Genomic DNA, 26,703 nt, shown 5'->3' on the forward strand with positions numbered 1-26,703 from the left:
AAAACATTCATTTCCGAAGCAGACACGTCGCGCTGGTACTACTGAAAAAAAAAGAATAAAAGAGAACACTAGGGGGCGTGCGAGAATCGAGTATTTTTTTTCTTACCTCGGCGAGTGAGTGGCGTCGCTCTATCCTCTTGCCACTTCTATGATGAAAGCGCTCTATACTTTGCCTTGGAAGGCAGAGTGGGTACCCTTTTCCATTTTAGACCGGAATCGACCGTTAACGACTGAGCCTAAAAAAGAGACTTTACGCTTACAATTTTATATTTACATAGAACTGCATCTACACGACGCTTTCTGCTAGAGCCTCACGTGGCTAGATGAAGGCAAGGGATACATCGACGTGCTCCGAGGATCATGCCGCAATACACCCTAGCACAAATTCTACTTTGTGAGCTATTGGCATTAAAATTGTGAGCTACTGCATCAATTAACTTCCTCTGGGGCCATTTTTCCTGGGCTAAGACAAAACTGTGTGAGCTGGAAGCTAACAAATGGTGAGCTATCTCACACTAACTCAACTTAGAGGGAACCCACTGTCACGACGGCTTTCCACGGCTGCCGGAAGTTCGGCTTGCGTGTGCCCCTCTACGCCTTTTTCCCACAGGCCGGGCCTGGACTCTGTTTCCCATCGTGCTGCGCAGCAGCCTTCCGTTCTCCTCCCGCCGCCCTCCCTTTGGGCGCCGTTGTGCTACGGAAGCCGACAAGCGTCGCTCCTCCCCCTCCTGCTGCTGTTCAGCCCCGAGGAGCGCTGGGCCGGGCGGGCCGCCCAGCCGGGCTGGCGGCGGCTGCGGCGGCGGGGGGAAGAGGAAAATGGCGGCGCCGCTGCTGTCCCTCTCGGAGGGGGAGGGCGCCCGGGCGCGGCGGCGGGAGCAGCTGCGGGCCTGGGCTGAGGCCGAAGCGGCGGCGCCTTCCTTGGGGCCGGCCCCGCCTCCCGCCGGCTCCTCTCTGCCTTCTTCCCCGGCGGCTGCGGCAGCCATGGGCTCCGGTGGCCGCCCCTCCCGAGCCGTCCGCTTCGACGCGGCCGCCGAGTTCCTGGCCTGCTGCGCCGGGGCTGAGCTGGAGGCGGCGCGGGAGATGCTGAGCGCCGACCCGGGAGCCGTCAATGGGACCAACGCGGACGGCATCAGCGCTCTCCACCAGGTGGGTGCTCGGCGCTGCGCATCCCCCGGCCTGGAGGAGGGCGCCTCTGAGCGGGTGCAGAGTGCTCCCGCTGGACCTGGCGTCCTTCCTGGCAGAAGGGTCGTGCAGAATGCCTCTGGGCAGGTGCAGAGTGCCTTATCCCCCAGTTCTTAGCCCTGAGTTATTTGTGAAGAACAGGATACGCCAATGCTGGTTTTTTTTTTTTTTCACACACAGCCCTGGCACTGGTTTCCCTAATGCCAAGGGTTCCTCTCTGGAGCTCAGGGTCGAACCCCAACCCCCTGTTTTAATTTCTGGGGCATCCAAAAGTGAACTGGTCCTTGAGTGTATACAGAGTGCTTGTTTCTTGTCACTTTGCAGCTGCAGCCTGCCTCACATTCAAACCAGCAAACAGGCATTAACCTATTTCCTATTAAGAATTAGGGAGTTCAGTGCAGGAACTCCGGTATCATTCATTCTGCAGAATGCATGAATTAAAACAAAGTCAGCCATTCAAGCGCAGAATAAAAATGAATATTACATAATCACCCAGTTTGACATAGTGGACAGTTTTGAATCTGGGAGAGGAATACAATGAATGCTTATATGTTACCATGGTACAGCCTGGTAAACGGAAGCCTTGCATTGCTAAAGGAAACACTTGTCAATCATTCTGGGCCTGAGATTGCAGTTTTTTGCGTGGACTTGATTAATTCCGTGCTGCACCCACAACAAGCTGCCTTTATGCTCAGTTATGCCAGGGATCCACATAACCTCGCTTGTCTTTGGCTGACAACGCCAAAGGTTCTAAGGCAGGTCTGTGCTAATCCTGCTTCTTGTAGATGTCAGCTGTATGCCAAGGTGGGCGAGACTAGTGTTCTGTTCAAGAGACCTAGAACAGGATTCTGAAATCCCTGCATAGCCCGTAGCAGGCCATTTGGGTAACCTTCCAGATTCTGTGCAGCCAAAACCAAATGCAGGTGGGCATCCCCCTCCATACCCATAAGCAGAGGTCGTTTTGTAGAAAAATAGGTGGTGGAGCTTATCCAGGGATTATTATGCAGCTGCACCTACTATTCAATGGACAAAGAGGTGGAACTCTAAGGAGAAGGAACTCTCAGAAAGGTTCAGGAGCTGTGCTCCTATGAGCTCCCACTGAATCCAAGCCCTGCCCATAAGCATAGAAGGATATCCCCCTTTCTGTCATGTTCTAATGCCTGCCAGCCTTCACCCTTCCAGTGGGACTTCATGGTACTGCCTAATTCCAAGAGCATCCCAGCACCTGTAGTCTTAGTGACAGAAAATGGTGTGCGAATGCTGATCCCATCCAAGCTACAGAACTCCAAGAAGCTTGTACAGCTGGCTTCTCACAACGAGGACAACTAAGTGAGGCAACCGGTACCGCCTTTCCCTGTGCACTTCCCGTATTTCTGGTAGCTCAGGATGTTTCTGCCAGGGAGTGGGGAGTCTTAAAATTTTATTCATGAAGCGCACGTAAATTTTAATAATAATAATAGAACCCGCACAGCTTTTGAAACCCTCCCCGGGAACTCTTGAGAGGCCTCCTGGGAGTTCTTGTTATCCTCCCAGTGATCCAGCAAGGTAGAAATTAGGGCAGAGAGAAAAGGGAGCTGCCCAAGGCCACAAAATGAACTTTTGACAGCTGAGCAGGGATCTGAACCCAGCTTTCCCACATTTTTAGCATTGCACAAAGCACAAAACGATCTGGCCTGAGGAAGGGAAGGGTTTGACAGGTGCCTGCTAGATCCCAGGGATGGAGTGCATACTTAGTAGCTTGGGGCAGGGTGGAGCTTTGGGGAGACTGACTCAATAACTGGGTGGCTGGAGAAGAGGAATCGATTGAGGGAGGTCCAGGAGCTCCTTGCTTGCAAGTAGCATTCTTTCCCCCCCTCTTTGCAATGTAGAGAGCAGAACTGCAGCAGCTGCTCTGGGTTCCTTTCCCCTCCCTGCAACGCTTCCCTGGATTTATCCACCCTTGTTTGTGCAGCGCGGTTATGCCGAGACAACTGGGTAAGCCTGCAACAAATTCCCCTTTCCTGGGTTTCTCATTAGGAGGCTCCGGGGCTGCTGTCCCTTACATGCTTCCCCCCCTCCCGCCCCACTCGCTCTCCCTCCTCGCTAGTTTTCCATTACTTCATCCTCTTGATGCTGCTTGGCTTCTCGCCCTGGTCCCCAGCCTCCCACCATCTCCCAAAACCAATCTGTCAAACTCGGAGGTGGGGGGGGAGAGGGTGGAGCCTCTTCCAGTGGAAGCAGTGCTGCTTATAATTCAGGGGGCAGGATGTGAAAGGAGGGGGGGAGGTGGAGGGAGAATCTGATTCAGAACCGGCCTCCGAAACATGGCATAGGCTGGAGGTTAGGATTTCCCTTGGTTGTTTCGAGCATGGCCTCTGTTTACCAGCTGTCAAAGAGGAGTCTTTGCCTCCAGAGATTTGCTAGGAATTAATTGAGGAGGGAATGATAAAGCAAGCTGAATGCTAACGGGCGTGAATTCCGCATCTGCAGAACAGTGGAGGCTGGCACCTGGCGTCCCGAGAGGCTCGGGTTTGTGTCGAGAAACTTCTCGTTCTTCTTAAGATTGTAAAAGATACGCCTGGAAATGCCTGGTGGAAGTCTCTTGACGCTACCAGGGAAGTTGGGGGAAAGGTCGCCTGTGGTTTTGTGGGTAGATCTAAAGTGCCTGGTTGCTTCTCCCCAAGGCTAGCCGAAGCTGAATCAATTATGCACATTAAGTGGCTAGCGCAAGTAAATGCCTACAGGTTGCAGAATTAAAAGCCCAGCCTTCAGCCCTTCCTGAACAAATCTGGGCTGGCTGCAGGTATGAATGACATGGTGACCTCCAGAATACCCCATAACGCACACGGCATTGGGGCTTCAACTGATATGTCCTGGGAAACTTTGGTTAGTCCAGAACTCAGTTGGCTGCCCAGTAGTTATCTGAAACTCCACTCTTAGTGATCATATCACCACCATTCTGTTTCAGGTCCTTTGGTTCCAGCTTCATTTCTGGGCTCAATTCAAAGGGCTCTTCCACCCCTATAAATGGTTGGGAGCCCAGGAAACCTTTTCTGATATGTGTCTACCAGGATGCCGAAGTCATTGGATGTGGGCCTGTGGGAGACATTAGCTGAGTGACTCATAAAAGTGGAGTTGGCATGGTAGGGCCAGTAAGACCAGACTGGGGTGGCCAAAGTTGCTTAACGTAAGAGCCACACAGAATAAGCGTCGAATGTTTGAGAGCCACAAGACACGAACATCAGATGTTTGAGAGCAGGAAGGAAGGAAGGAAAATAGATGGGAGAGGAAGGAGGAAAGAAAGGAACTGTAAATGCATTCTCCAAGCCAACAGCTGACTTGGCTTGGAGAAGTGATTTAAAGAGCCAGCCGACAGGGCAGTGAGGTGCACAATATGTGTGAAAGAGCCACATGTGGCTCCTGAGCTGCAGTTTGGTCACCCCTGATCCAGACTAAGGCCTTGGAGGACCTGGGCTTATCTCACTGCTTGGCCACAAAGTTCCCTAGGTCAGGGGTGGCCAACAGTAGCTCTCCAGATGTTTTTGCCTACAACTCCCATCAGCCCCAGCCAGTATGGCCAATGGCTGGGGCTGATGGGAGTGGTAGGCAAAAAACATCTGGAGAGCTACCGTTGGCCACCCTTGCCGTAGGTGAATTCCAGCCAGTAGTTCATTTTCAGCCTCACTGAATCTACCCAACAAGGCTGTTGTGTGAATAAAATAGCATCGCCCTGAATTCCTTTGAGGAAGGGCAGACTCAAACCATAACGAGTATTAAGCCAGAAATGAGGCAGCTCCGTATGCAATACTTTTTTGGCCACTGTATGACACAGAATGTTGGACTGTATGGGCCATTGGCCTGATCCAAGATGGCTTCTCTTATGTCCTCATTATGGGAAACACCCATTTTGTATTCTTCCAGCTAACATGGAAAATGCATGTCACTCGTGCCCTTAGGGCTCTCAGACACGTAGATGGGTCTTTAAACATTCCTGTGTCATGGGTTCGTTGCAAGAACTGGGGTTTCTGCCAGCAGTCCTAATGTTTGGGGCCCGACCAGAGCCGAGGTAGTGATGCAGCTCCCCACAGACTGGGCTTGGCCTAGAAGATATTCAAATCCAGCCTGTGGATGTACAGCAGCAGGGGTGGAAAAGGAGACGCCCTTAGCAAAAAATCAAGAAGAAATCAATTACATGCAGTAGTGAGGGGGAGGGAGACGCTCTGCACACAGCGCTCTCTTTTAGTTGGCAGATGCAACCCTCCAACCCATCTGAGCTTGATGCTGCTGGGCTGGAGAAGGGGGCAGTTTGTGGTGCCCTCGATCTGTGGGGTGAAGTGCCAAGGCTTGTTTTCCAGAGTGTCCCGATGAAAATAGCCCCCTCTGGCCCTTCTCTGACTTCAAGCAAAATTTAGACGTATTAGAACTGTTTGTGATCTGTGAACAGTAGGCAGGGGCCAGGGGCTATTTTGGAGACCAAGACCTGTTTTCCAGCAGATTGTTTTTCTCCTAGATGCTGGGAAGAAAAGCCTGGGAGCTGAGCAACAGACCAGTTTCCAAGGTGTAGTCAGAAATAGACCGAGTGGTGGATGGGCATGGGATCTCTGTAGATTCCTTTAGAAAAAAAAGAAAAAGTCTCAGGCGGGGGCTGGAAATAAGCTGTGTTGCAGAACTGCTGTTGAATGCACAAACCGGCTGCTAAGTTAGACTGTTATCTGTCAAGGAAATGCAAGAAACGTATCTCTTTTTTAAAAGTTTCTAATCCTTGTGATGATGGAAAATACTTGGAAGCGTGTAGGCGTCTCCGTCAAAACGCTTAGAAACGAGGGTGTCTGGCTGAGGTTTACAGTATAATAGAAGAATAATTTGTCAAAGGTTCAGAAACAGAATGTTGTATTTTTTTTTTAAAAAAAAACCCAATCTACCATATTCCAAAGGGTTGCAAATGGCCCTTCACCAGGGAAACTGCCTGATATTTAGAAAGAAAGTGTCATTTTGCAGTGAGCTCGTTGTGTTCCACACTGAATCCAAAGCCTTCTAAAGGTATACCCTTCCCAACTGAAGAAGAGCCATTTTGCAGTTGGGGTAGCAGACGTTCTGAGAAGATTGGCCACCAGATTGGAAATCCCTGACTGGAGCGAGCCTTCAAGGCAGGTGTACCCCAGCTCTGGTTCTCTTGGCCTAGTGGAGTCTGAGTGGCCGTGTGGAACAGAGTCGAGGAGGGTCAAAAGCCTGAACTTCTGGGTTCCCTGAGAGAGGATGAAGCCCAGAGCGGAGATTGGCTTGCATAACATGCTCTGTCCAGGAATGTTTCCGAGGCTTTTACCAACGGCAGCTGGTTGTATTTGTGGAAAATGAAATCTTCACATTCCAGGCAGAGGCTATTAATATCAGTAGAAAGCCAGTTTGGGTGAAACAGGCATGGAAAAAGGATGCTGGTTGTCTCCTCTTCTCCCCCCACCTCCCCAATGCCCAGGGTGGAAACTGCATTTGATCCAAAGCTTATGCACAAGGGATGAGAAGGAAGCATCAGCATCCTTCTCTCCAGGGCAAACCAGTTGCCTGCCAGGATAATCTGGACCACGGATCCTCAGAAGTCTGCTCCAGAACCTACTTTGAACCCAGAGTTACTTCCAGTTCTCTGGAACTGGGGTGCCTGTCCGTGAATTCAGCTCTGTCTAAGGTTGGCTTTTCCTTCCCAGAACACTCCACCTGTCCAGGCACCACTGTGCCATTAAATGGTGGCTTTGTGAAATGCAGTCTCCCTTGCCACTTGTTACTCCCTGAGAACATGTCTAATTTGAGAGCAGAGCTGTCTGCGTGCCATGATTCCACACGGGTGCAGAACTGGCATCCTGTGAAAGTTTTCATGTTTGTTTTTTTTTTAAATTTTAAAGAAAGTGGATTTCTGGACTTCACAGCTCAAAGGTGGCATTGAAAGTGTGGGCAGTGTCGGGTGAATAGCCTTCCAGAGCTCCTGTGTCCCTTTTACCGTGTATGATAATTTAAGGAATGTAGGCATGCCTATGTAGAAAGGGCATGTTTGTATTAATGCGAGCCATCCCAAACTTTGGGTTTTTTTTTCTTGTTAAAGAGTTTTGTAACAACTTTTAAAGCAAATTTTATGTTGCTCAGCTTTGATCAGTGGTGGAGTGGTGTATCTTGTATTTATGAAGGTCCATGTTCGGCCTCATGCCCTGACCTGAAGAGCCCAGACTACCCTGATCTCATCGAATCTCAGAAGCTAAGCGGGGTCAGCCCTGGCTAGTATTTGGACGGGAGACCTTCAAGGAAGATGTTGGTCGTGATGCAGAGGCAGGCAATAGCATACCACCTTTGAATGTCCCTTGCCTTGAAAGCTCTTTGCGGTTGCCATAAGTCAGCTGGGACTTGACGGCAAAAAGCAACGACAAATGTTCAGTCTCCCAACAGCTGCTCTTGAAAGTACGTGGCAGGGCCATTCTGGAGAAACGGCTGTGAGAAGCACAACATTTTGAAAACAATGGGCTAGCTCATATGCGCTGTTCTCCCCACCACAAGCAGATGCGATCCTCTCAAAAAGAACTCAGGGATTTTTTTCTCCCAGCTGCCCTGCAAAATACCCTTCAGAGATAGCCCAGGCATCCAGCTTCCCAATTCTCCCTGCTTCTGTTTGCTTGAAGTTGCTGCTTTTGAAAGGCGCTCGGATGCCCCAAATTCTCCTTCTGGTACACCCACCTTGCTGTCTTTCGCTGCCTGAACCAGTTTTAATCTGCGTGGTCCCTTGATTGCAAATCCAAGGCCTGTTATTAAAGACAGATGAAAGCCGGCAGATGCGGCTGCCTTCCGTCCTGACGTCTTTGTGCTGCAAGCCGAAAAGTAGCACAGCTGCATAATCCTGGCACAGGAAGAGACATCAAGGGGGTCTGTCACATGGAGGCTTTCCTGCAGTTCGGGGCCTGATCTTAAGCAGTTTTCCTTCAGGCTCCCTCAGAACACCAGTGCCCACTGGTTGACTTGCTGTGTTCTCGGGCTGCCTCAAATCACCTTTAGTCTGATTTTTGAAAAGCACAATGGAGCGGTAAGGAAACCGTGGAAGGAGCAACAAACAGGCAGTGATGTCTGGAGAAAGCCCAGATAAAAACCCTTGCAGTCGGTACCCAAACTGCAGGAAAACTTCTCTATGAAAGGCCCCAAAGTCTTGTTGGTCCAAACCTTCCCCCCCCCCACACACACAGTGGGGCTCAGGAGAGTCTGTAGGCCTTCTGCCTGGCTGGTATCCAGAGTGGAAATGGGAATCAGGGGTGTGGGAGGGTGAATGCAGGCTATCCCTATCCTTTTGGGGTGGCTGCCACAGTCACGCAGCGGTGCTGCCACACAAGCAATGGGGCTGCTTTGCTGGGCAGGCCAAAGTCAGCCCACAGACTCCTCACAAGGTTTCTCCAGTTCTTCCCTGTTTCAAGAGTCATTTGTCCTATTTCACAAGCAGCACAGGAAACAAAATTTTCAAGACCTGGACGTTTTCAAGTTTAAAAAAAAAAAAACCCCAACCACCACCAACTTCCCTAAGCCAATTATGCAATTTGGCAGGCTGCGTAAAGTGTACCCAAACATGCCCAGTTTTGCATGATTAATTGCACAGGGGAAGGATAAGCCTCTTAGGCTTGACCCGAGCAAGGAGGAATTTAGATGCCTTCAGGTGAGCAGCCGAAAGGACACCGGGCTGGGAAGCCCAGCTGTTGGCTCTGCCTTCTGGCCTCTTCGACTTAATTAAGGCTTAGAAGGTGTGCGTGGGTGGGGGTGGGGGGAAGAGCTAGGAGCAGAGCTGGCTGGACTTTCAGCGCACTTGGAAGGGGAGAAGGGCCCTGCTGTGCCTTTACTTCCCCAAATAAAGCCACGGTGGGTGGGAGGGAGGGATGAAGTGTAAGCAACCTGCTTTTTAAATGTTAGAATGGGTCAGAACGGATAAAAGGAAGTCCTTCTTCACCACAAGGGTGATTAACACATGGGATTCGCTGCCACAGGAGGTGGTGGCAGCTACAAGCATAGCCAGCTTCAAGAGGGAGCAGAAGTCCATCCAAACATGGAGCAGAGGTCCATCAGTGGCTATTAGCGACAGCATATAAATAGAACTCTCTCCCTGGGGCAGTGATGCTCTGTATTCTTGGTGCTTGGGAGGGGCCACAGTGAGAGGTCTTCTACTGTCCTGGCCCCACTGATGAACCTCCTGATGGTGCCTGTTTTTTTTTTTGAGGGGGGGGGGTTGCCACTGTGTGACACAGAGTGTTGGACTGGCTGGGCCATTGGCCTGATCCAACATGGCTTCTCTTATGTTCTAGTCTCATAGGAGTATTGAATCCCTCATTCACTCTCAGGCTTGTTTGTTCAGGGGCACAATCCTCCTAATGTGACTGGTCCCAGGTTTGGGCTTAACAGGTGTTCTGTGAGTCGAAGTCAGGTGTCTTCCTTTGCTCTTTGCTTGTTGGACTCAAAGGGAGGGCCACCCAGCCTTTGCACGAAGCCCGGCAAGGAAGACAATGCATTCTGTGCAGTCCTCTCCACCAGGTTGGTCCCCCCACTGCAGTCCCTTTAACATTAGGAAGAAGTCCTTGGTGTTTACATTCAGTCTGCTTCCCTGTCAGTTTTTTCAGCCCCCATCAGTTCTCTCACAGGCTTCACATGCAATTGGACACACGTGCAAAAGTCAAAGGAATTTGAGATTTCCCCAGCCCTGTGGCATTAAATGACTTGAGTTTGCAGCACCCCCTTATCAGAATGGTTTGCCATCTTCTGTGTTGCATGGGACATGCTAGATGTTGGCAGAAGGAGGCATCTTTTTTGTGACTCTGGGGGGGAAGTGAGGCTATCAGGTAGGGCAAAGGAAGGAAGGTTGGGCACTGTGTGTCTGGGAGGGGAGGAGAAAACAGAGGTGGGCTCCTTTGTGATGGTCCCCTGCCCTCATTTTCTAGGCCTGCATTGACGAGAACATGGAGGTGGTTGAATTCCTGGTGGCGAACGGAGCCGATGTGAACCAGGCAGACAACGAGGGCTGGACTCCACTGCACGTTGCTGCTTCCTGTGGCTACATTGAAATTGCACAGTGAGTTTGGGGCAAGGAGGCCGTTCCCAAGTAATACCATGAACAGTGGGATCTGCGCTATCTCCTTGGTGGCTAGCCATGTGCATGCTGCATAAGGGCCTCAGCTGGCTAGCGTGCCACAGCAGCTGGGCTACTGGAAGCTCCATCTCTGAGTACAGTACTTGCCCTTATTTCCAGCCATCCCTCTGAAACCAGAAGTGGGCATGGGCACAGAAGTGGGACAGTTTCCTGGCATTCCAATTCTCCTTCATACACCAAATGTTCAAAGATTTTTCTGGCAGTGGCTGTGTTTTGATCCTACATTTTCCTTAAAGTGTGGTAATTTTTTTTTTTTTTGTAAACAGAATGCTCAGGAAACTGCATGGGGGAATCTCCTCATCTTTCTTGAGGAGGTTGTACTCTGCTTGCTGAGACAGACCTTGTAAAGGGCAGGGTCCTAGCCACACGGGTGGTGGTCTCACAGGCTGAGGGGTACCGGTTGCATCTCAAAGGAGCTGGCCATCTCTTCTCCACAACTCCAGAGAAGGGGAGGAGCTATGTGTTGGGGGTTTGGGGCACACAGCAGTCATGTTCTGTCCCCCAAGGGAGTTAAGCTGGTTGTTATCTAGCATGGCTCAAAGCCAGGTCTCCCTGCCAGATCAGCCGATTGGTCTAATCCAGTCCTGCAAGGGATGAGGGACAGCCTGGGCTAGATGGGCTTATGGACCTGACTGAGTGTGGCTTTGCTGTCTGGCCCAGATACCTCTTGGACCATGGTGCCAATATCGCCGCAGTGAACAGCGATGGGGATGTGCCGTTGGATATTGCCGAGGCCGACAACATGGAGGCCTTACTGCGTTTGGAGATTGCAAAGAGAGGTAAGGCTGGGAGATCTGGCTGCGAGTTGTGGCTCTAGCTCTAGCTCTGTTCTCTCTGGGGCTTGCCAGGTCTCTCCAACTGGCCCCTCCATGTTGTCATCACCTCCCCCCTCCCCCATTTCCCCATTGATGCACCAGGAAGATGCTGGGATCTTCTTGGAGATTTTTAGGAAAGAGTTACGCAGTGCATTTGCTTAGGAAAGTCTAAGCTTTAGCCTCAGCTCCGTCACAAGGCTGCCCCGCGAGGTCCTTTTGAACTCAGTTGCCTCCTGCATATCAAGTTATAAATTGACTTCTGGCATACTAAAGGCCTCACTCCATCCGGGGCTGTTTAAGAGAAATGTGCACCCAGATGAATTGTATGAATTCTATACTCTTCTGTATGTTTGCTTACTCTGTATAATTTAATCTGCTTCTGACCATTTTGAGGTATGCGCATGGTGCAGTTGTGGAACTGCTGAGTCTGTTCTGGTTCTGTCTCTTGATAAGCAGACAGCTGGGTCCACACAGTCACCCATCCCCAGCGGGTGCCCCTGACCCTTTCAATTTCAAGTCAGGCGTACGGTGTTGGAGGCCCTTGAAGGACGTGTGTTCCCAATACAGTTGCCAAACTGCATTGTGGGTTGAGGCCTGTTTGCCTGAACAAGCCTGAAAACCTGCCTTACCCACTTCCCAAGTCTACTCTCCCAGCCACAGACGTGGAGCATATTGGGTGTGGATGCGTTTAGGTATTCTGTTGCTAGGATTCCACTTTGTTCTTAAAAGAAGGCCAGTTCTCCATTCCCTGAAGCAGCTGCAAACCTTTCTTTTGGTTTCTGGAACCCCCGTCCCCCTAACCCAAGTGATGTTGGCTGCCTCTGCTTTCAGGAGTAGACATTGAAGTAGCCAAACGGGAGGAGGAGGAAGTGATGTTGCGGGATGCGCGCCAGTGGCTGAACGCTAGCAAAATAGCTGATGAGCCCCACCCCAAAACCGGGGCCACCGCTCTGCACGTGGCAGCTGCCAAGGGCTACGTTGAGGTCATGAGGTGAGATGAACTCCCCTTCGCCTTCTGTTGGGGTTTGCCTGGTGCTCCTCAGAGTAGAGAGCTCGATGGTGTCCTAGAACTGCCTCCAGTGGCAGTGAAGAAGGTCAAATCCATCTCAGTGGAGTTTGACTGTCATCAAGTCAGTTGTCTGTGCCAGGCAATACAAATGGGTATCCCCAGAGGGCGCTGCTAGCAGATTCTTGGCCCTGTAGTTATAAAAGGTAAAGATAGTCCCCTGTGCAAACACCAGTCATTTCCGACTCTGAGGTGACGTTGCTTTCACAACATTTTCATGGCAGACTTTTTACAGGGTGGTTTGCCATTGCCTTCCCCAGTCATCTACACTTTCCCCCCAGCAAGCTGGGGACTCATTTTACCGACCTCAGAAGGATGGAAGGCTGAGTCAACCTCGAGCCAGCTACCTGAACCCAGCTGACTGGGTTCAGGTAGGACTGCAGTGGGCAGAGCTTAGGACTGCAATACTGCAGCTTTACCACTCTGCGCCACGGGGCTCTTAGATATAGTCATGTGTTATAGTCAAAGGGAGTCTATTGCAAGGTAGAGAATTTACATATCACTGCTGGGTTTGAAAAAACTTGGCTTGAACATGTTTTTGTGAGTCCTGCTGAAGTCTCAAATGGTGAAGGGATCGGGTATCCGTCTTTAAAATAAATATTTTCTCTGCCCCCTCAAATTTCAGTTTTTGCGATTCATTGTTAGGATTCCTTGAAGGACGTAGGTTCTCAACATGGTTTCCCAATGCATTTGCATCTTTTTTGCTGCTTTTTTGCCCTAACAGGTCTGGGAACTTACCATAACCATCTCCCAGATCAGCTCTTCCAGCCCATCCCAGGGTGGGACATTGTGCAATCCCAGATAAGAGTTCTCTGGAAGCTTAGGGGGTTGTTTTTTTGGGGGGTGTTGTTTTTGTTTTCTTGTTTTGTTTTTGAGAATTGGTTCCCAGACTCCATCTGACGTGCCAGGCTTCCCCCCGCGCACAGGCAGGGAGGGCTTGGGGAAAAGCGTAGGCAAGGAGAATATTGATCTCCACCCCAGTCACCTGGGAGTTTCTTTGGAGCAAAGGTTAAAATCTTAATTCTGCTTGCTTTGGTGCTTAGATGGCAAATATTCTTCTTGTTTTGATAAAGGGGAGCAGCGTCAAAGGCAGCGACACGTCAAAATGCTAAACACCTCCTACAAGTCATGACCAGTCCCTCTAACTAGCCCTTAGCTGAGAGACCGAGGGACTGAGAGAGCCAGTTTGGTGTAATGGTTAAAAGCGGTGGACTCTAATATGAACATATGAAGCTGCCTTATACTGAATCAGACCCTCAGTCCATCAAAGTCAGTATTGTCTATTCAGACTGGCAGCGGCTCTCCAGGGTCCCAAGCTGAGGTTTTTCACCTCTACTTGCCTGGTGCCTTTTTTAGTTGGTGATGCCGGGGATTGAACCTGGGACCTTCTGCTTACTAAGCAGATGCTCTACCACTGAGCCACCATCCCTCCCCAGGTCCTCCTCCACATGAAGCCACCTGGGTGACCTTGGGCCAGGCACAAGTTCTCTCAGAGCTGTTCTTTCAAGAGCAGTTCTCTCAGAGCTCTTTCAGCCCCACCATCCTCAGAGGATGTCTGTTGTGGGGGGGTGGGGAGAGAAAGGGAAGGAGACTGCAAGCCGCTCTGAGACTCCAAGCGAAAGGCAGCATAAAAATCCAATTTTCTCATCTTTTTCTGATTTTTTTTTTTAAATCAGCCCTGCTCAAGGTAGGACAGTTGCATGTGAATTTCAAAAACAATTCCTTTGGTTGCTGCAGCCAGGGCTCCTGGGCTTGGATGGCAGCCCCAAAACACAGATAACACTACAGAAGTATAATGATTAAGGTTTATTTTTAAAAAGGTGCAAAAGGTTACAAATGCAAGAGAGCTGAAAAAACTGGAGAGAAAATAATAACATTAAATAGCTAATGTAAAATTCATATTTCAGGCTTTAGTCATCTGACCTCAGATATTAACCTGGTCATTCTAAAGGTGCAGAGTCCAAACAAAAGTCCCTAAATAGATTTTCTGACCATGTAAAAAGGATGAGCCAAAAGTACAAACTAGAATGAATTGTCTTGTTTTATGCCGAATGGCCCACAGCTGGCTTGACCCTATTTGCCCAGTCTGGTTTGTTGCTAAAACATGTGACCTCACTTCTGCAGCTAGTATGTGCCCACAAGCAAGCACTCGCTACCACTGTCCCCACCAGCCTGGGTTTCTTGGTGTAAACTCCCTCCTGGTCTTGCCTTGAAGCTCCTGTGATCTCCTTTGCAACTGTCTCCATCCCATCCTTTATCTCTCTCCCTCTCTCTTTGAACTGCAAGTTATCATGACATGAATCTTCACAGAGTGGAGCTTTTAGTAACTTCATGAAACACAAAAGCCTGAACCAAAGAAAGGGCCAGTTTCTTGAAATGCAATGGGACAGCAGTTCCCAGAACTTCACTGTAACTCCGATTTCTCTTTTCTTTGCCTTCTAAAAGACATGGAAATGCTACTCCCTATTCCTTCCTGCCTTCTCCAGCAGACCCTGCTGTGTGTCCTGACAGACCCCAAAATGCTGTGTTTATATAGTAGCCATAGCCTTCTAAAGTTCTGGACTACAATCAGGATCCTTTCTCTCTGTAAGAAAACTCAGGGGTAGAATTTCTGTATATCTCTAGGGTGAAGTCATTGCATCCTGTTTCCTTCACAAAAGACCCCAGTGCTCTGATTTCTGGAACCTTCTCTCTTTAATAATCCTAGAGTCTAGAATGCCAGAATCATGCTGCTGATTCCCAGTTCCCTTCCCTGAGAGCAGTGTTCACTCTGAGCTGAGTTAGTGTGAGCTAGCTCACAGTTTTTTAGCCTCCAACTCACACATTTTTGTCTTCACTCAAGAAAAATGGCCCCAGAGCAAACTAGTAGCTCACAACATTATTCCCAGTAGCTAATGAAGTAGAATTTTTGCTCACAAGACTCGACAGCTTGGGGGGAGTATTGCCTGAGGCGGGGGGGGGCAGTGGCTCAGTGGCAGAGCATCTGCTTGCCATGTAGAAGGTCCCAAGTTCAATTCCTGGCATTCCCAGTCGAAAATACGATCAGATCTTATGTGCTGTGAAAAACACCTGCCTGAAGGAGCTGCTGCCAAGCAGAGTACGCAGAACTGGTCTTGAGGCATCCAGGGTCTGACTGACTCCGGGGCTGGCTCTTCACACGTCTTCCTTCCCTCTCAGACTGCTCTTGCAGGCCGGCTACGACCCCAACGTGCAGGACAAGGACGGCTGGACTCCCCTGCATGCGGCAGCCCACTGGGGAGTGGAGGAGGCCTGCCGCCTCCTGGCAGAACACTTCTGTGACATGGAGGCTCTCAACAACGTGGTGAGCAGCCTCAGGGGAATGAGAGGAATAGCTGAGGAGGGTGCGTTTTAAGAGCTGGCATCTCTGGCTTTGGGGATCCCGGTTAGCAGCGCTGGGAAAGCATTTTCTCTGCCAGAGACCTTAGAGATGAGCTACCAGTCAGACTAGACAATGTTGGACTGAATATGGCAGCGTTGTACTTATGGAGCTTGGTAGGCAAAGGGAGGTAGGAGAGGGTGGGATTCTAGAACAGGAGGCTCCCGGATCTTGTGTGTGGCAGAACAAATGTTATACAAGGTCTTGGAGGCCTGGAAGAAACTGAGCTGGGCGGTTTTGTTGGCAAGGGGTGGGGAGGATGTATCGAAGTAGCCGTGGAAGCACGTCCTTGAAAAGTTTGGTTCTAGGGAAAGGAGCGTTGGAGAGGCCGTTAATACCACTGTCAGGAGCAACATCAGGGGAAGGCCTCAGCGGGTGCTTTCACACAACAGTTGTTTGCAAGTGGATTATGCTGTTCTTATACAGTAAAAATCCAGTAGCAAACCATATTATTTAGTTTGTGTGAATGCACCCAGTCTCTACACCCTGTTGTTGGCCCTCCAAAGTAACTGGTTGGCCAGTTTGTGAGACGAGACGCTGGTCTGATGCCAAAGGTCTGTTCTTATGTTCTTACAAAAGGGAAGCTCTCTTTCATTTCTGCATATTCTAGATTGCTTCCATTCTGGGCTTTTTTTCTGGGGGAACGAGGTGGAACAGAGTTCCAGTACCTCTTTTGCGGAAACAGAATTCTCGAAACAAATGTTTAAAAGTTCACCTGTGCTTCGCCTTCATTTTCCTCTTGAGAGTTTCCAGAAAGGCCATGTCTCCACTGCAAACACCGCCCCCCCATCCTGCCAGCAGGGCTTACCACTTCCTTCAGATTGGTGCCTCTTGGAGTCAGAGAAGTGGTAGCCTGGCAAATGGGATAGCAGTTGAGGGGTCATGGAAGCCGCTTGGAGTTGGAGGCAGGATGGGGGGAGGATTGGAGAACCCCCTGGCTACACCTGATGTTGTCTGTTATGCCCACTGTGTAACTTGGATCTGCTGGACAGCACATTTTGGGGGTGTCTCTAGCGGGGCTGCCCTCAGTCCACTCAGTGTCTCCCTGCCTCCACCCCATCTAGGGCCAGCGTCCCTGTGACCTTGCAGATGAGGATACTTTGGCTCTGCTGGAGGAGCTGCAGCGTAAGCAGAACGATGTGAGTGACTCATTTTTCCTGGCCTCCTCCTCTCCGCACGGCAGGTGTCAAACTTGCCGAACCTCCTCCTTGGGATGTGTGCTTCTCACACCCGTGCAGAGAGCTCCCAGCATCTGCGGAGGCCTCGTTGGGAAATCTTGGAGATTCCAGTCTGGGGAGCTGGGTGGCAGGAGGGAAACTTGCAGGACTCGTATCTGTAATGGAAACTGCGGGGAACTGGCACTTCTGTTGTGCGTGAGGCTAAAGCTTGTCTAGAGGAAGGCGAGTGGCACACCCAGAAAGCTGGCGTGTAGCAGAGGTCCCTGGACAATAATTTTTTTTAAACCCTTTCTGCTACAGCTTTCAGCCTTTTCACAATTCAGTGCTCATCTTGGCCTGTGTGCAATTGGCACTTTTTAAAAAGCCACGCCCAAATCCCACCCCCTTATCTCTGTCATCTTCCCACTCTGTGGTGAATTTAACAATGTAAGCTCCTTGGGGCAGGGTCCTGCCATCATGGCGTTGACTCTCAAGCTCTGTAGGCTGCGCACACAAGGCAAATTGCCCCACCAGCCTGCTCATCATGGTTGCTGCTGTGCAGGTTTTTCTGCACAGGCTACCCAGTTCTGGTTGGGCAGTTTTTTTACAACTACTGTGTGCAGCAAGAGCTGCTGGAACAGCGGTTACCCAGGATAGAAGGTCAGGGGTTGAACCAGACTTGCCTGTTGACTTAATTGGAGCCCTCGGGGCACGTAGGTTTCTAAAATCTCCAGGGGGGCCTCTCTGAGACAGTTCCTGGTGGGCCGTCCAATGCCTCCCTTTTCAGTGCTCTGGGCAGGCAAGAACTTGAGTCCCCAGGGAATAAAAGACTTCCCTCCTGTTCATTGGCCACACTGCTGTCTCCAGCTATGAACTGGGACTGGATCAGCCTCCAATTTTTTTCCTCCTTCCTCTTAACTGGAGAGAGCCATCCTGGGGTCTGCAGAGCAGTGGAGGGGTTTTCTAATAACAAAAGACCCAAATTTATGCCCTCTGTAAAATAACTCCGCGATAATGACCTTGTCTCTGCCAGTTTGGTGTAGTGTTTTAGTGCACTGACTCGTATCCGGGAGAACCGGGTTTGATTCCCCACTCCTCCACTTGCAGCTGCTGGAATGGCCTTGGGTCAGCCATAGCTCTGGCAGAGGTTGTCCTTGAAAGGGCAGCTGCTGTGAGAGCCCTCTCCAGCCCCACCCACCTCACAGGGTGTCTGTTGTGGAGGAGGAAGATAAAGGAGATTGTAAGCTGCTCTGAGACTCTGAGATTCAGAGTATAGGGTGGGATATAAATCCAATATCATCATCATCTTCTTCATCTTTGAACGCATTCGTCTGCAGACAGCAGATGTCTGCACATCCCCCCCCCCCAAAAAAAAAACCCAACCTGCTCCCACCCCCTATAATGTCTACAGTCAGACAGGTCGCTTCTGCACGGTTCCCAGTTTAAGTTCCGTTTACTGCTGTTCTTCGTTGCTTTGCTGTTTCCTGAGAAGGCAGTGCTGCTCTTCAGGAAGTATAAGGGTTGTTTTTGCCTGGGAAGAGAGGGGCCATTGCTGCACACACCCCTGTCCTAACCCAGAACCTCCCTGCTCTGCTCCGCAAAGGTCTCGCTAGGCTCACGTTGCTTTCCCCTTGCCATCGTGGCAGACTGTGACCCTCTTCTCTCACCGTAGCTACGGAGCAAGAAGGAAGCGCACCTGAGGCAGGCTGTTATCGATACCTGCTTGGAACAGCCCCCTTCGTATACAAGCAAGCACCGAAGGTGAGTCGGAGGGGACGGCAGTGTGATTGTTGCCCTTCCATTCCTGACAACTCAAACTGCCAAAATGTAAAGGCAATGCCACATCTTTGGCTTTCAGCCACAGGGTGTGGGGGAGGGGCTTTACAAGAGAATAGAAGGTGGGCTCAGTGAGTCCCAGGTTGAATCTCCAATGTCAGGTGTTGGGAAAGACCTTTCTCTGCCTGAGACGCAGGAGAGTCAGTGCCGAGTAGAATTTGACCATACTGAGCTTAGGCCAGCGGCCTGACTCATTGAAGGCCTGTCCAAAGCCGCTACCTAAGTGCCTATGAGTGCCCAGGGCTCGCCTTCTGCCAGCTGTCTGCTCTTAATCTGGGATGCCGCTTCTGGTTTGGCACCAGGTTGGCAGATCCCGCAAGTGGAAGCTGCAAAACAAGTTTCAAGAAGGCTTTATTTGGAGTTCCCAGAGGATGCCTGGAGGACAGGAACAGCCTGGGCTCAGTCTCCTGCAGAAATATTTACTGTTACAAATCGCAGCTGTCGGGACCTGCAATCTAAACTGTTTGTGAACATATTGAACATATGAAGCTGCCTTATACTGAATCAGACCCTCGATCCATCAAAGTCAGTATTGTCTTCTCAGACTAGCAGCAGCTCTCCAGTGTCTCAAGCTGAGGATTTTCATGCCTACTTGCCTGGACCCTTTTTGGAGATGCCAGGGATTGAACCTGGGACCTTCTGCTTACCAAGCAGATGCTCTACCACTGAGCCACCGTCCCTCCCATTTTGCGGGCTACAGACTGCCGCAAGTTCTTCCTGCCTGCCTGCCTGCCTTCCAGCTGCTCAAAGGCCGGGCGCTGGAAGCGCTGAATTATTGCACATTCTAGGACATTATTATTGTCTAGCTTCTTATGGATCTGAGACTAACGTACAGTTCTTAACATGGTGGGTGTGATGTATTACTTTTGAGGATATGATACTGTAAGATTTTTGATAAATGATTTGAATATTTAGATCTAAAATAATACACAGATGATTTATTGAAGGTTTTGTGCAAATATTTATTACTTATATTACAATATGGAATAGAGTTCATGGTGTGGTTTCCTTTGAAGCATGTGTGCCAAGCAGATGTCGCCCTTGAGGTGAACATGCTTCACCTCTGCCAGCATGTTGGTGCTGGCATCCATGACCACATAGCCACGGACAATGTTGCTGCTGCCCACCCACTCCCTCAGGTTACTCTGCATCACAGGGCATCATGTGGTTTGCATCTATCCCCTGCACATAGAATAGAATCACTTTGTAGCCTGGTGGCAAGACTGTCCCCTCCTGGGGCCTAGGCCATGCCCTGACAGTCCTGCTGGCTGCTTCAGAAGTCTGCACTGACATGCATGGTTCGGCCTTGTGCTCCAGGGAGCTGAGTCTTGACCATCATCACTTTAGCTGGAGAAAGGCTACATCTTCCATTAGAGAGAAGGGTTGGCCATCCACAGCAATAATCTCACTGATGAGGCAAATGACTGCTTCCATGGCCCTCCACGTAGTCCTTTTGACCTTTTGGAGAGTGGCTTACCTTGATGTTCCATCCTGAGTGCAGGGAGCCTTTTTTGGAGGGGCTTCCTGCTCTCCTGCCACTTCTTCCTGCTGTAAGAGAGTGAGTCTCTTCTTCCTCCCACTGACTACTACTCTTTCCTCTGGCTGCATCTGGCGTGCACCCATTGCAGGTGGGTGAGAAGTTGTTTAAGCTTGGGTCTTTAAGACACCTCTGGATTTGAATGTTGCTCTTCTGCTGCAGCCCAACATGTCTACTCACCTGAAACTATGGAAGCAGTAGTGTTGTGGGGCAGCAGCTGTGCTGCTTTCACCCTCCGTTGTTTTTTTTAAAAAACGTGGCTACATGTTGATTCCTGCTCATTAATTATGCAGTTCTTTTTAACCTGATAGAAGGCAAATAAGCATTAAATAGAAACTAAAACAAAATATTTGTAAAATTGCACCGGCAGTAGGGAAACACTCATGAAACCCACTGCAGAGCAAAGAATGGCCTGATTCCTATATTCAGCTGAGATGGTAGGAACAACAAACTCTTCTCCTTCACTTGGGAGTGTCATCAGGATGAATTGGGCTCTCCGCATGAGCAGCTGATTGTGCAGTGGCCAGCTCAGTGTAGTAATATTCAACCACTGTTCTGAGGGAGAAGAATTGTATTTTGCATATGCAAGTCAGACACCTGAAGAACTACATGGCCTGTGTGACTGACCATCCTGTATGGAGTGCTGTGGGGCTAAATATATAAATACCAGGGTTATGCTACCTTCAATTGCACACAGCCAATGTTCCCTCTAAAATTCTACTTTGTGAGCTATGGGTATTAAGGTTGTGAGCTACTGGCATTATAGTTGTGAGCTACTGCTTAAATTATTGTGTTCTGGGATCATCCTTCCTGAGCTAAGACAAAAATGTGTGAGCTGGAGGCTAAAAATCTGTGAGCTAGCTCATGCTAACTCAGCTTAGAGGGAACACTGCACACAGCCCAGTATAATTGCATCCATTTCTCCTGAATACAAATACAACATCCTCAAATTTAGCACTTTTTCCTCAAGTGTTTTAACATGGGTTTGTACTTCCCTGATTGTGACTATATCCTCCATCCATATTCTTGAGTGAAGCCTTACCGGAACTGCATTTCTATACTTTATTTGTGGAGTTGAGTGATCATGACAAGGCAGTTACATATATCTGAACTTATTACATTTGTATGCAGCATTTCCTCATGGGGCCTCAGGCTGATATATACCTGCACAACAACCTTGAATCTATGCAACAACCTTGTGAAATAGCTTAGGGCAATAATGCTTTGTATTTGGCTTTTAAAATGTTTATTTTAAATAAAAAGTACATATTCTAACATCGAAATACTATTTAGATTAAAATCAACTTCATAAACAAAATTAGATAATCCAGTAATTTATACAGTACTCCAGCCAATTTAAAATGTTTAAATTATACTACCCCAATATACTGAGCAGAAGGGATAATTCTTTTGTCCATGAGATATTGTACAACCAGTTCCCAAGTTTCCTCATAATCAAAATGCCCCCACACCAAAGGTGGGTCAGAGAAAAAGGGATTATTCATAATTTTCCCCATAATATATTGTTCCAATAAATTTACTTGCCAGTTGTGAAGTGTGGGACCCAAGGGGGGGGGGGTATTTATTTTTTTTGTAATAGCCAATCTAGCTAATATCAAAATAAAAAAAAAAATCTGTTGTTTTGGAAGCTGAAATCTAGCAAAAGAAATTCTGGAGAATATGAAAGAAAAATTCACAAGTCCACAAATCATTTTATGAACTTCTTTCCAAAAAGTTTGACTAATATTTCATTCCCACCAATTCTGGAAATTTGTATCTGGCTTTCCATAGAGTTATGAACTGAATACAACATAGAATCCTCTCAGACCAATTTCCCACTAGTGCTGGTCTGCCCGCAGCCTTCTGTTTTCCTCAGAGCAAGGGATAGATTTCCCACTAGTTGCTCTGTGGGTGCATTCTGAGCCATGGCAACATCCAATTCTCCACACAGCGATGCAATCCTGAAAAGACAGTATCTAAAAATGGCACAAGGAACTGGAGGTTACCACAGCTCAAAATGCACTGGCAGAGCAACTGATTGATCGCTTGAGCCTTGGGCGGAGCAATGCTAGTGGGAAATCAGTCTCAGATTATCAATCAGCGTGGCCTGCTTCTGAGTTTCATTCCTGACTCCTCACAAGCTTGTGGACCCTCTGCTGGCCACTGCTGAAACTGGCATCTGAACTTGCCTTGTGTAAGTGCAAACCCTGAAATAGTAGGAAGAAACATTCTTCTGGCTGCTGCTGTAGAACTCTGATTTTGGACCTTGGTTGCCCATTAAGGCTATGGTGGTATAAGAATTGTTTTAATTAGGTAGAGTTAGGGAGACATTCTTCCACTCATTATTAGTAGTCTGTTAGTTCGTTTTTACTTATTTGAGGGAAGAAACTTATTACTAAGGTCTGGGTGGGAGGGGGGGTATTCACTATATAAAATTGTTTCACTCTGCCTATTAGTTAGATTAGCTATTAACTGAAGACTTACCGCTATAGTGCCATCATTTAGATTTGTCTTCAGAGTTGCTTGGTGCTTCCACTAGATGGTTAGTGGTTTCCAGCTGGGAGCAATAACATCTAGTGGGGGAGGCCATGTCAGGGCTGGGGATTCCAGTAATGGTGGGATGGGGAAGATATGGTGGTGGGACAAGGTGGAGTAAGGGAAGGAGATATAGATGTTCAGTCCCCTTCCTACCTTTGTCTCGTCCTGAGAGATGCAGGGTGTGGGGCTAGGAGACAATACACTTCTCCGATATTGGTATTGTGCAATGTCAGGTCTATTAATAATAAGATCTCTGTCCTTCCAAATTATCTGTTGGAACATAACAGACCTGGCATGCATGACTGAGGCCTAGGTGAAGAATGGCAAGATATTCACCTTGAGCCCACTTATCCCTCCAGATTTCTTGATTCTTCACCAATCTCAGACCAATGGGTGGGAGGGGGCATAACGCTGCTTGTTCAGGAGGCTTTCTCCATCAGGGTGCTCCCCACACCAAAATTGATGGTATTGAATGTGTTGGCCTAGTGTGGGAATCTGAGGAGAGCTGGTGTACCAACTACCTAACACACCAGCAGAAACCTTGCCAGGCCTTTTGGAGGCTGTGTTGGGCCAGGCGATGGAGCACCCCAAACTTTTGGTCTTGGAGGATTTCAATGTCCATGCTGATAACCTGGCCACCTCTCAGACCAGGGACCTAGTGTCATCAGTGGTGGCACTGGGGCTCTCCTGGTTTGTATTGACTCCCACATATCAAGCAGTCCACACACTGGATCTTGTTTTTGGTGTGGGGATAGATGTGGTTCTGGAATCTGCTGAGGCAGTAACATGGAGAGACCACCTTACCCTGAAGGCCTGCCTGAGTAGCCTAAATCCTCCCTGTTAAAGTGGCAAGTGGATTTATACTAAGGAATTGGATATCAGCTGTGAGGCATTTGCAAACTTTTTTGCATGCGAAGTGTTGTCACTCAACTAGGACCTCCCAGACATGTTAAATACAATAATGGAACTGGAAGCCCTGTCTTCTGGTCTGATATTGGACCACTTCAGTTGGCTTTCTCAGGAAAGAAGTTGACAAGATCCTGGTAGCCGTGAAGTCCACCACTTGCCTCCTTGATCCATGTCCTTCTAAGCTGGTTAAAACCTGCTGAGAGAGCATGTGGTGATATTGTCAATTAATCCTTTCCATAGGGATTTTCCCAGTTGGTTTAAAGGAGGCAATGGTGTGTCCACTCTTGAAGAAGCCATCACTGGACCCTATGGTACTTTCTAACTATTGCCTGGTCTTGAACCTACCATTCCTGGACAAGGTGGTGGAGAGAGTAGTGGTGGAACAACTCCAGGTTTTCTTGAATGATGCTGGCGTCCTGGATCCATTCCAATCTGGTTTCCCCCCTGGCCAAGGGATGGAGACTGTACTGGTCACTCTTGCAGATGATCTCTGGAGACATCTGAATCTAGGCAGGTTGGCACTCTTATTGCTTCTTGATCTAATGCAGCATTTGGCATGGTCGATCATGACCTTTTGACCCACTGCTTCATTGACATTGGAATATGGGAAACTGCTTTACAAAGGATTTCCTCCTTCCTTCACAATTGGGAATAGAGGATGGTGCTTGAGGGGCGACTGTCCCAGTGGCACCCACTGGAATGTGAGGTGCTGTAGGGGGCTTTTCTCTCCCTGATGCTGTTTAAAATCTGTATGTGTCCCTTTGCCTAATTGGTCTGGAGGTATGGACTGGGTTGCCATCAGTGCTCAGCACCCAGCTCTATCTTTTGTTGGGTGGCTGGTCAGGCTCCACCCCGGAGATTTTGAATAGGGCACTGCAGGCCCTGGCTAGTTGGTTCTAACAGAGCTGACTGAACTTAAATCCAGTGAAGACAGAGGTCCTGTACTTGAGCCATGGGGATCTGAGATCAGGAATCCAGCTCTCAACTCTCAATGGGATACCATTGAAGCCAGCACCATGGATGAAGGGCTTGGGGGTGCTTCTGGATGCCTCTCTTTCAATGGAGGACCAGGTTGCCACAGTTGCTCACGTTGTGGTTACACGTTGAGTTAGTACCAATTACAGGAGTCTCCCGCTCCGCAAATGGTAAATCCTCCTCAAGGCAGGAAAGCATCAGTTCACTCCAAGTAGCATTTATTGATTGCTGGAAGCAGTGCCATAAATTTGAAGAGGAATCCCGGTGGCATTCTTAAGCCCAAAACCCGACGGTTCCAAGCTGTAAGCAGTGCGCCCATGAAAGGGCAGTGTGTCTTCTTCTGCCATACTTAAGTTCTAGATCAGGGGTGACCAGATGTTTGAGAGCTGCAAAACATGAATGTCAGATGTTCGAGAGTGAAGGAAGGAAGGCAAGCAAACAGATGGGGAAGGAAGAAGTGGAAAGAAAGCAACGTTTAACTTTCAATGAATCCTCCAAGCTGCCAGCTGGCTTGGCTTGGAGAAGTGATTTAAAGAGAGAAATGCCTTCTCCAAACTGGCTGATGTGGCGGTGGGGGCTTTGAGAGCTACACAGTCTGTGTGAAAGAGGCACATGTGCTCCTGAGCCACGCTTTGGCCACCTCTGACCTAGAATGTGAAATGCACAGCACGAGAGAGCAATGCCAGACCTAGATCCTTGTAACCTACGGACCTTACTTCTTTTAACCGATACATTTCGTTCATCAGCTGGTGTCTTCAGCTGGGCAAGGAGACTTGATTTCACATCCTCACTCTGGGTTATTGTGAGGATAAAATTGCATGGGGGGGGGGGGAAATCAACCACCTACAACCTCTGTGGAAGGAAAAGGAGAATAAAAATACAGCAGTAGTCCAAATAGGATGAAAAATAAGGAAACTGGTGATTGGTAGTGAGAGGCTATCAGCATTCCTGAAGCTTCCAGCCCTGCAATGATGGTTCAGTCTATGACTGAGTTTGTACGAGTCAAAGTGGAGCAGCAAGAGAACTGAGTGCGGTCTTGATGTTTTGTCTTCTACATTTAACCTTCACCTCTCCCAATCCAGGAGTTCTGTATGTCGCATGAGCAGCAAAGAAAAGATCTCCGTCCAGGACCAATCGAAGGAGCGCAAGACTTTGGGCACCATCGCCGTAGGTGAGGAGGAGACCAGTTCGGCCTCGGATGGGGAGGAGGCTTCAAATTCCAGAGGTAGGTGGGGCACACGGCAGGCTTTCAATCCTGAGAGAAGGAAGGTCAGGATAGCGGGTTGGATAACAACTGTTTCCTGTCCCCTACAGAGGCAAAGCCCAGCCTCCCGGCAGAAAGCAGCACAGTGAATGGAGTCTCTGTGTCCCCTGTCAGTCCCGTCCCTCCCAGCCCTGCTACGCAGAAGGTAAGGCTTTCCTTTTCCACGCTGGCACAAGCTCCTCGGCCACCCAGAGATAAGAATGGGGAGAAGTCGGCATGGCCGTCTCTTCCTTCCACAGCGGAGGGCTTGGTGCGCCCGTGATGGTCTCTGATGGCCTCCCGTCCTGGGTCAGCCCTTCCTGCTCTCACAAACCAGCCTGTGACAGAGCTTGCGTGCAGGGGACAGCAGAACCTAAGCGTTTTGAGGAAGGCTCTGGTAGCTTTTCCACCCACTCGTCAGTTGTTCATTTCACAGGATGCAGGTCTGGAGACCGTTGGGGGTTTGGTGTAGTGCTTGAGTCAGTTTGGTGTAGCGGTTGAAGTGCGCGGACTCTTATCTGGGAAGATCCGGGTTTGATTCCCCATTCCTCCACCTGCAGCAGTTGGAATGGCCTTGGGTCAGCCATTGCTCTGGCAGAGGTTGTCCTTGAAAGGGCAGCTGCTGGGAGAGCACCTCACAGGGTGTCTGTTGTGGGGGCGGGGGGGGGGAGGTAAAGGAGATTGTAAGCCGCTATGAGATTCAGAGTATAGGGTGGGGTATAAATCCAATATCATAGTTGTTATTATGCGTTTTCACCTTCTTGTACCTTCCCTGGCATTTGAGTGAGGTTTGAACGTCCTGCCCAGCAGCTCATAGCTACCTCCCCGGGGAGGAGAGGAAGCAGCGGGGGCCACTCTCCCCAGGTTTGGAGTGGGGAAGCTGCACTTTGGAATCTGGTTCTGCAGAAGTGGGCA

General features: G+C 49.3%; 1 protein-coding gene and 1 non-coding gene across 2 annotated transcripts in view; one reads left to right on the forward strand and one right to left on the reverse strand.

Annotated features, from left to right (window-relative positions):
* Positions 1 to 720: 720 nt before the first annotated feature.
* The window catches only part of PPP1R12C (protein phosphatase 1 regulatory subunit 12C), a 49,369-nt gene continuing 23,386 nt past the window's right edge, over positions 721 to 26,703 (forward strand). The window contains exons 1-9 of the mRNA XM_060255508.1: positions 721 to 1,146; positions 10,107 to 10,237; positions 10,976 to 11,094; positions 11,962 to 12,121; positions 15,374 to 15,518; positions 16,658 to 16,732; positions 18,423 to 18,511; positions 25,628 to 25,770; positions 25,860 to 25,954. Of these exons, the coding sequence (XP_060111491.1) occupies positions 817 to 1,146; positions 10,107 to 10,237; positions 10,976 to 11,094; positions 11,962 to 12,121; positions 15,374 to 15,518; positions 16,658 to 16,732; positions 18,423 to 18,511; positions 25,628 to 25,770; positions 25,860 to 25,954 (1,287 nt within the window). The 5' untranslated portion in view covers positions 721 to 816. The remainder of the gene's footprint in view (positions 1,147 to 10,106; positions 10,238 to 10,975; positions 11,095 to 11,961; positions 12,122 to 15,373; positions 15,519 to 16,657; positions 16,733 to 18,422; positions 18,512 to 25,627; positions 25,771 to 25,859; positions 25,955 to 26,703) is intronic.
* TRNAT-AGU (transfer RNA threonine (anticodon AGU)) lies at positions 13,554 to 13,620 on the reverse strand. The gene has a single exon. It is a non-coding gene; the product is annotated as a tRNA-Thr (tRNA).

This window comes from Heteronotia binoei, chromosome 15, assembly GCF_032191835.1.
Source record: "Heteronotia binoei isolate CCM8104 ecotype False Entrance Well chromosome 15, APGP_CSIRO_Hbin_v1, whole genome shotgun sequence".
Lineage (NCBI taxonomy): Eukaryota > Metazoa > Chordata > Lepidosauria > Squamata > Gekkonidae > Heteronotia > Heteronotia binoei.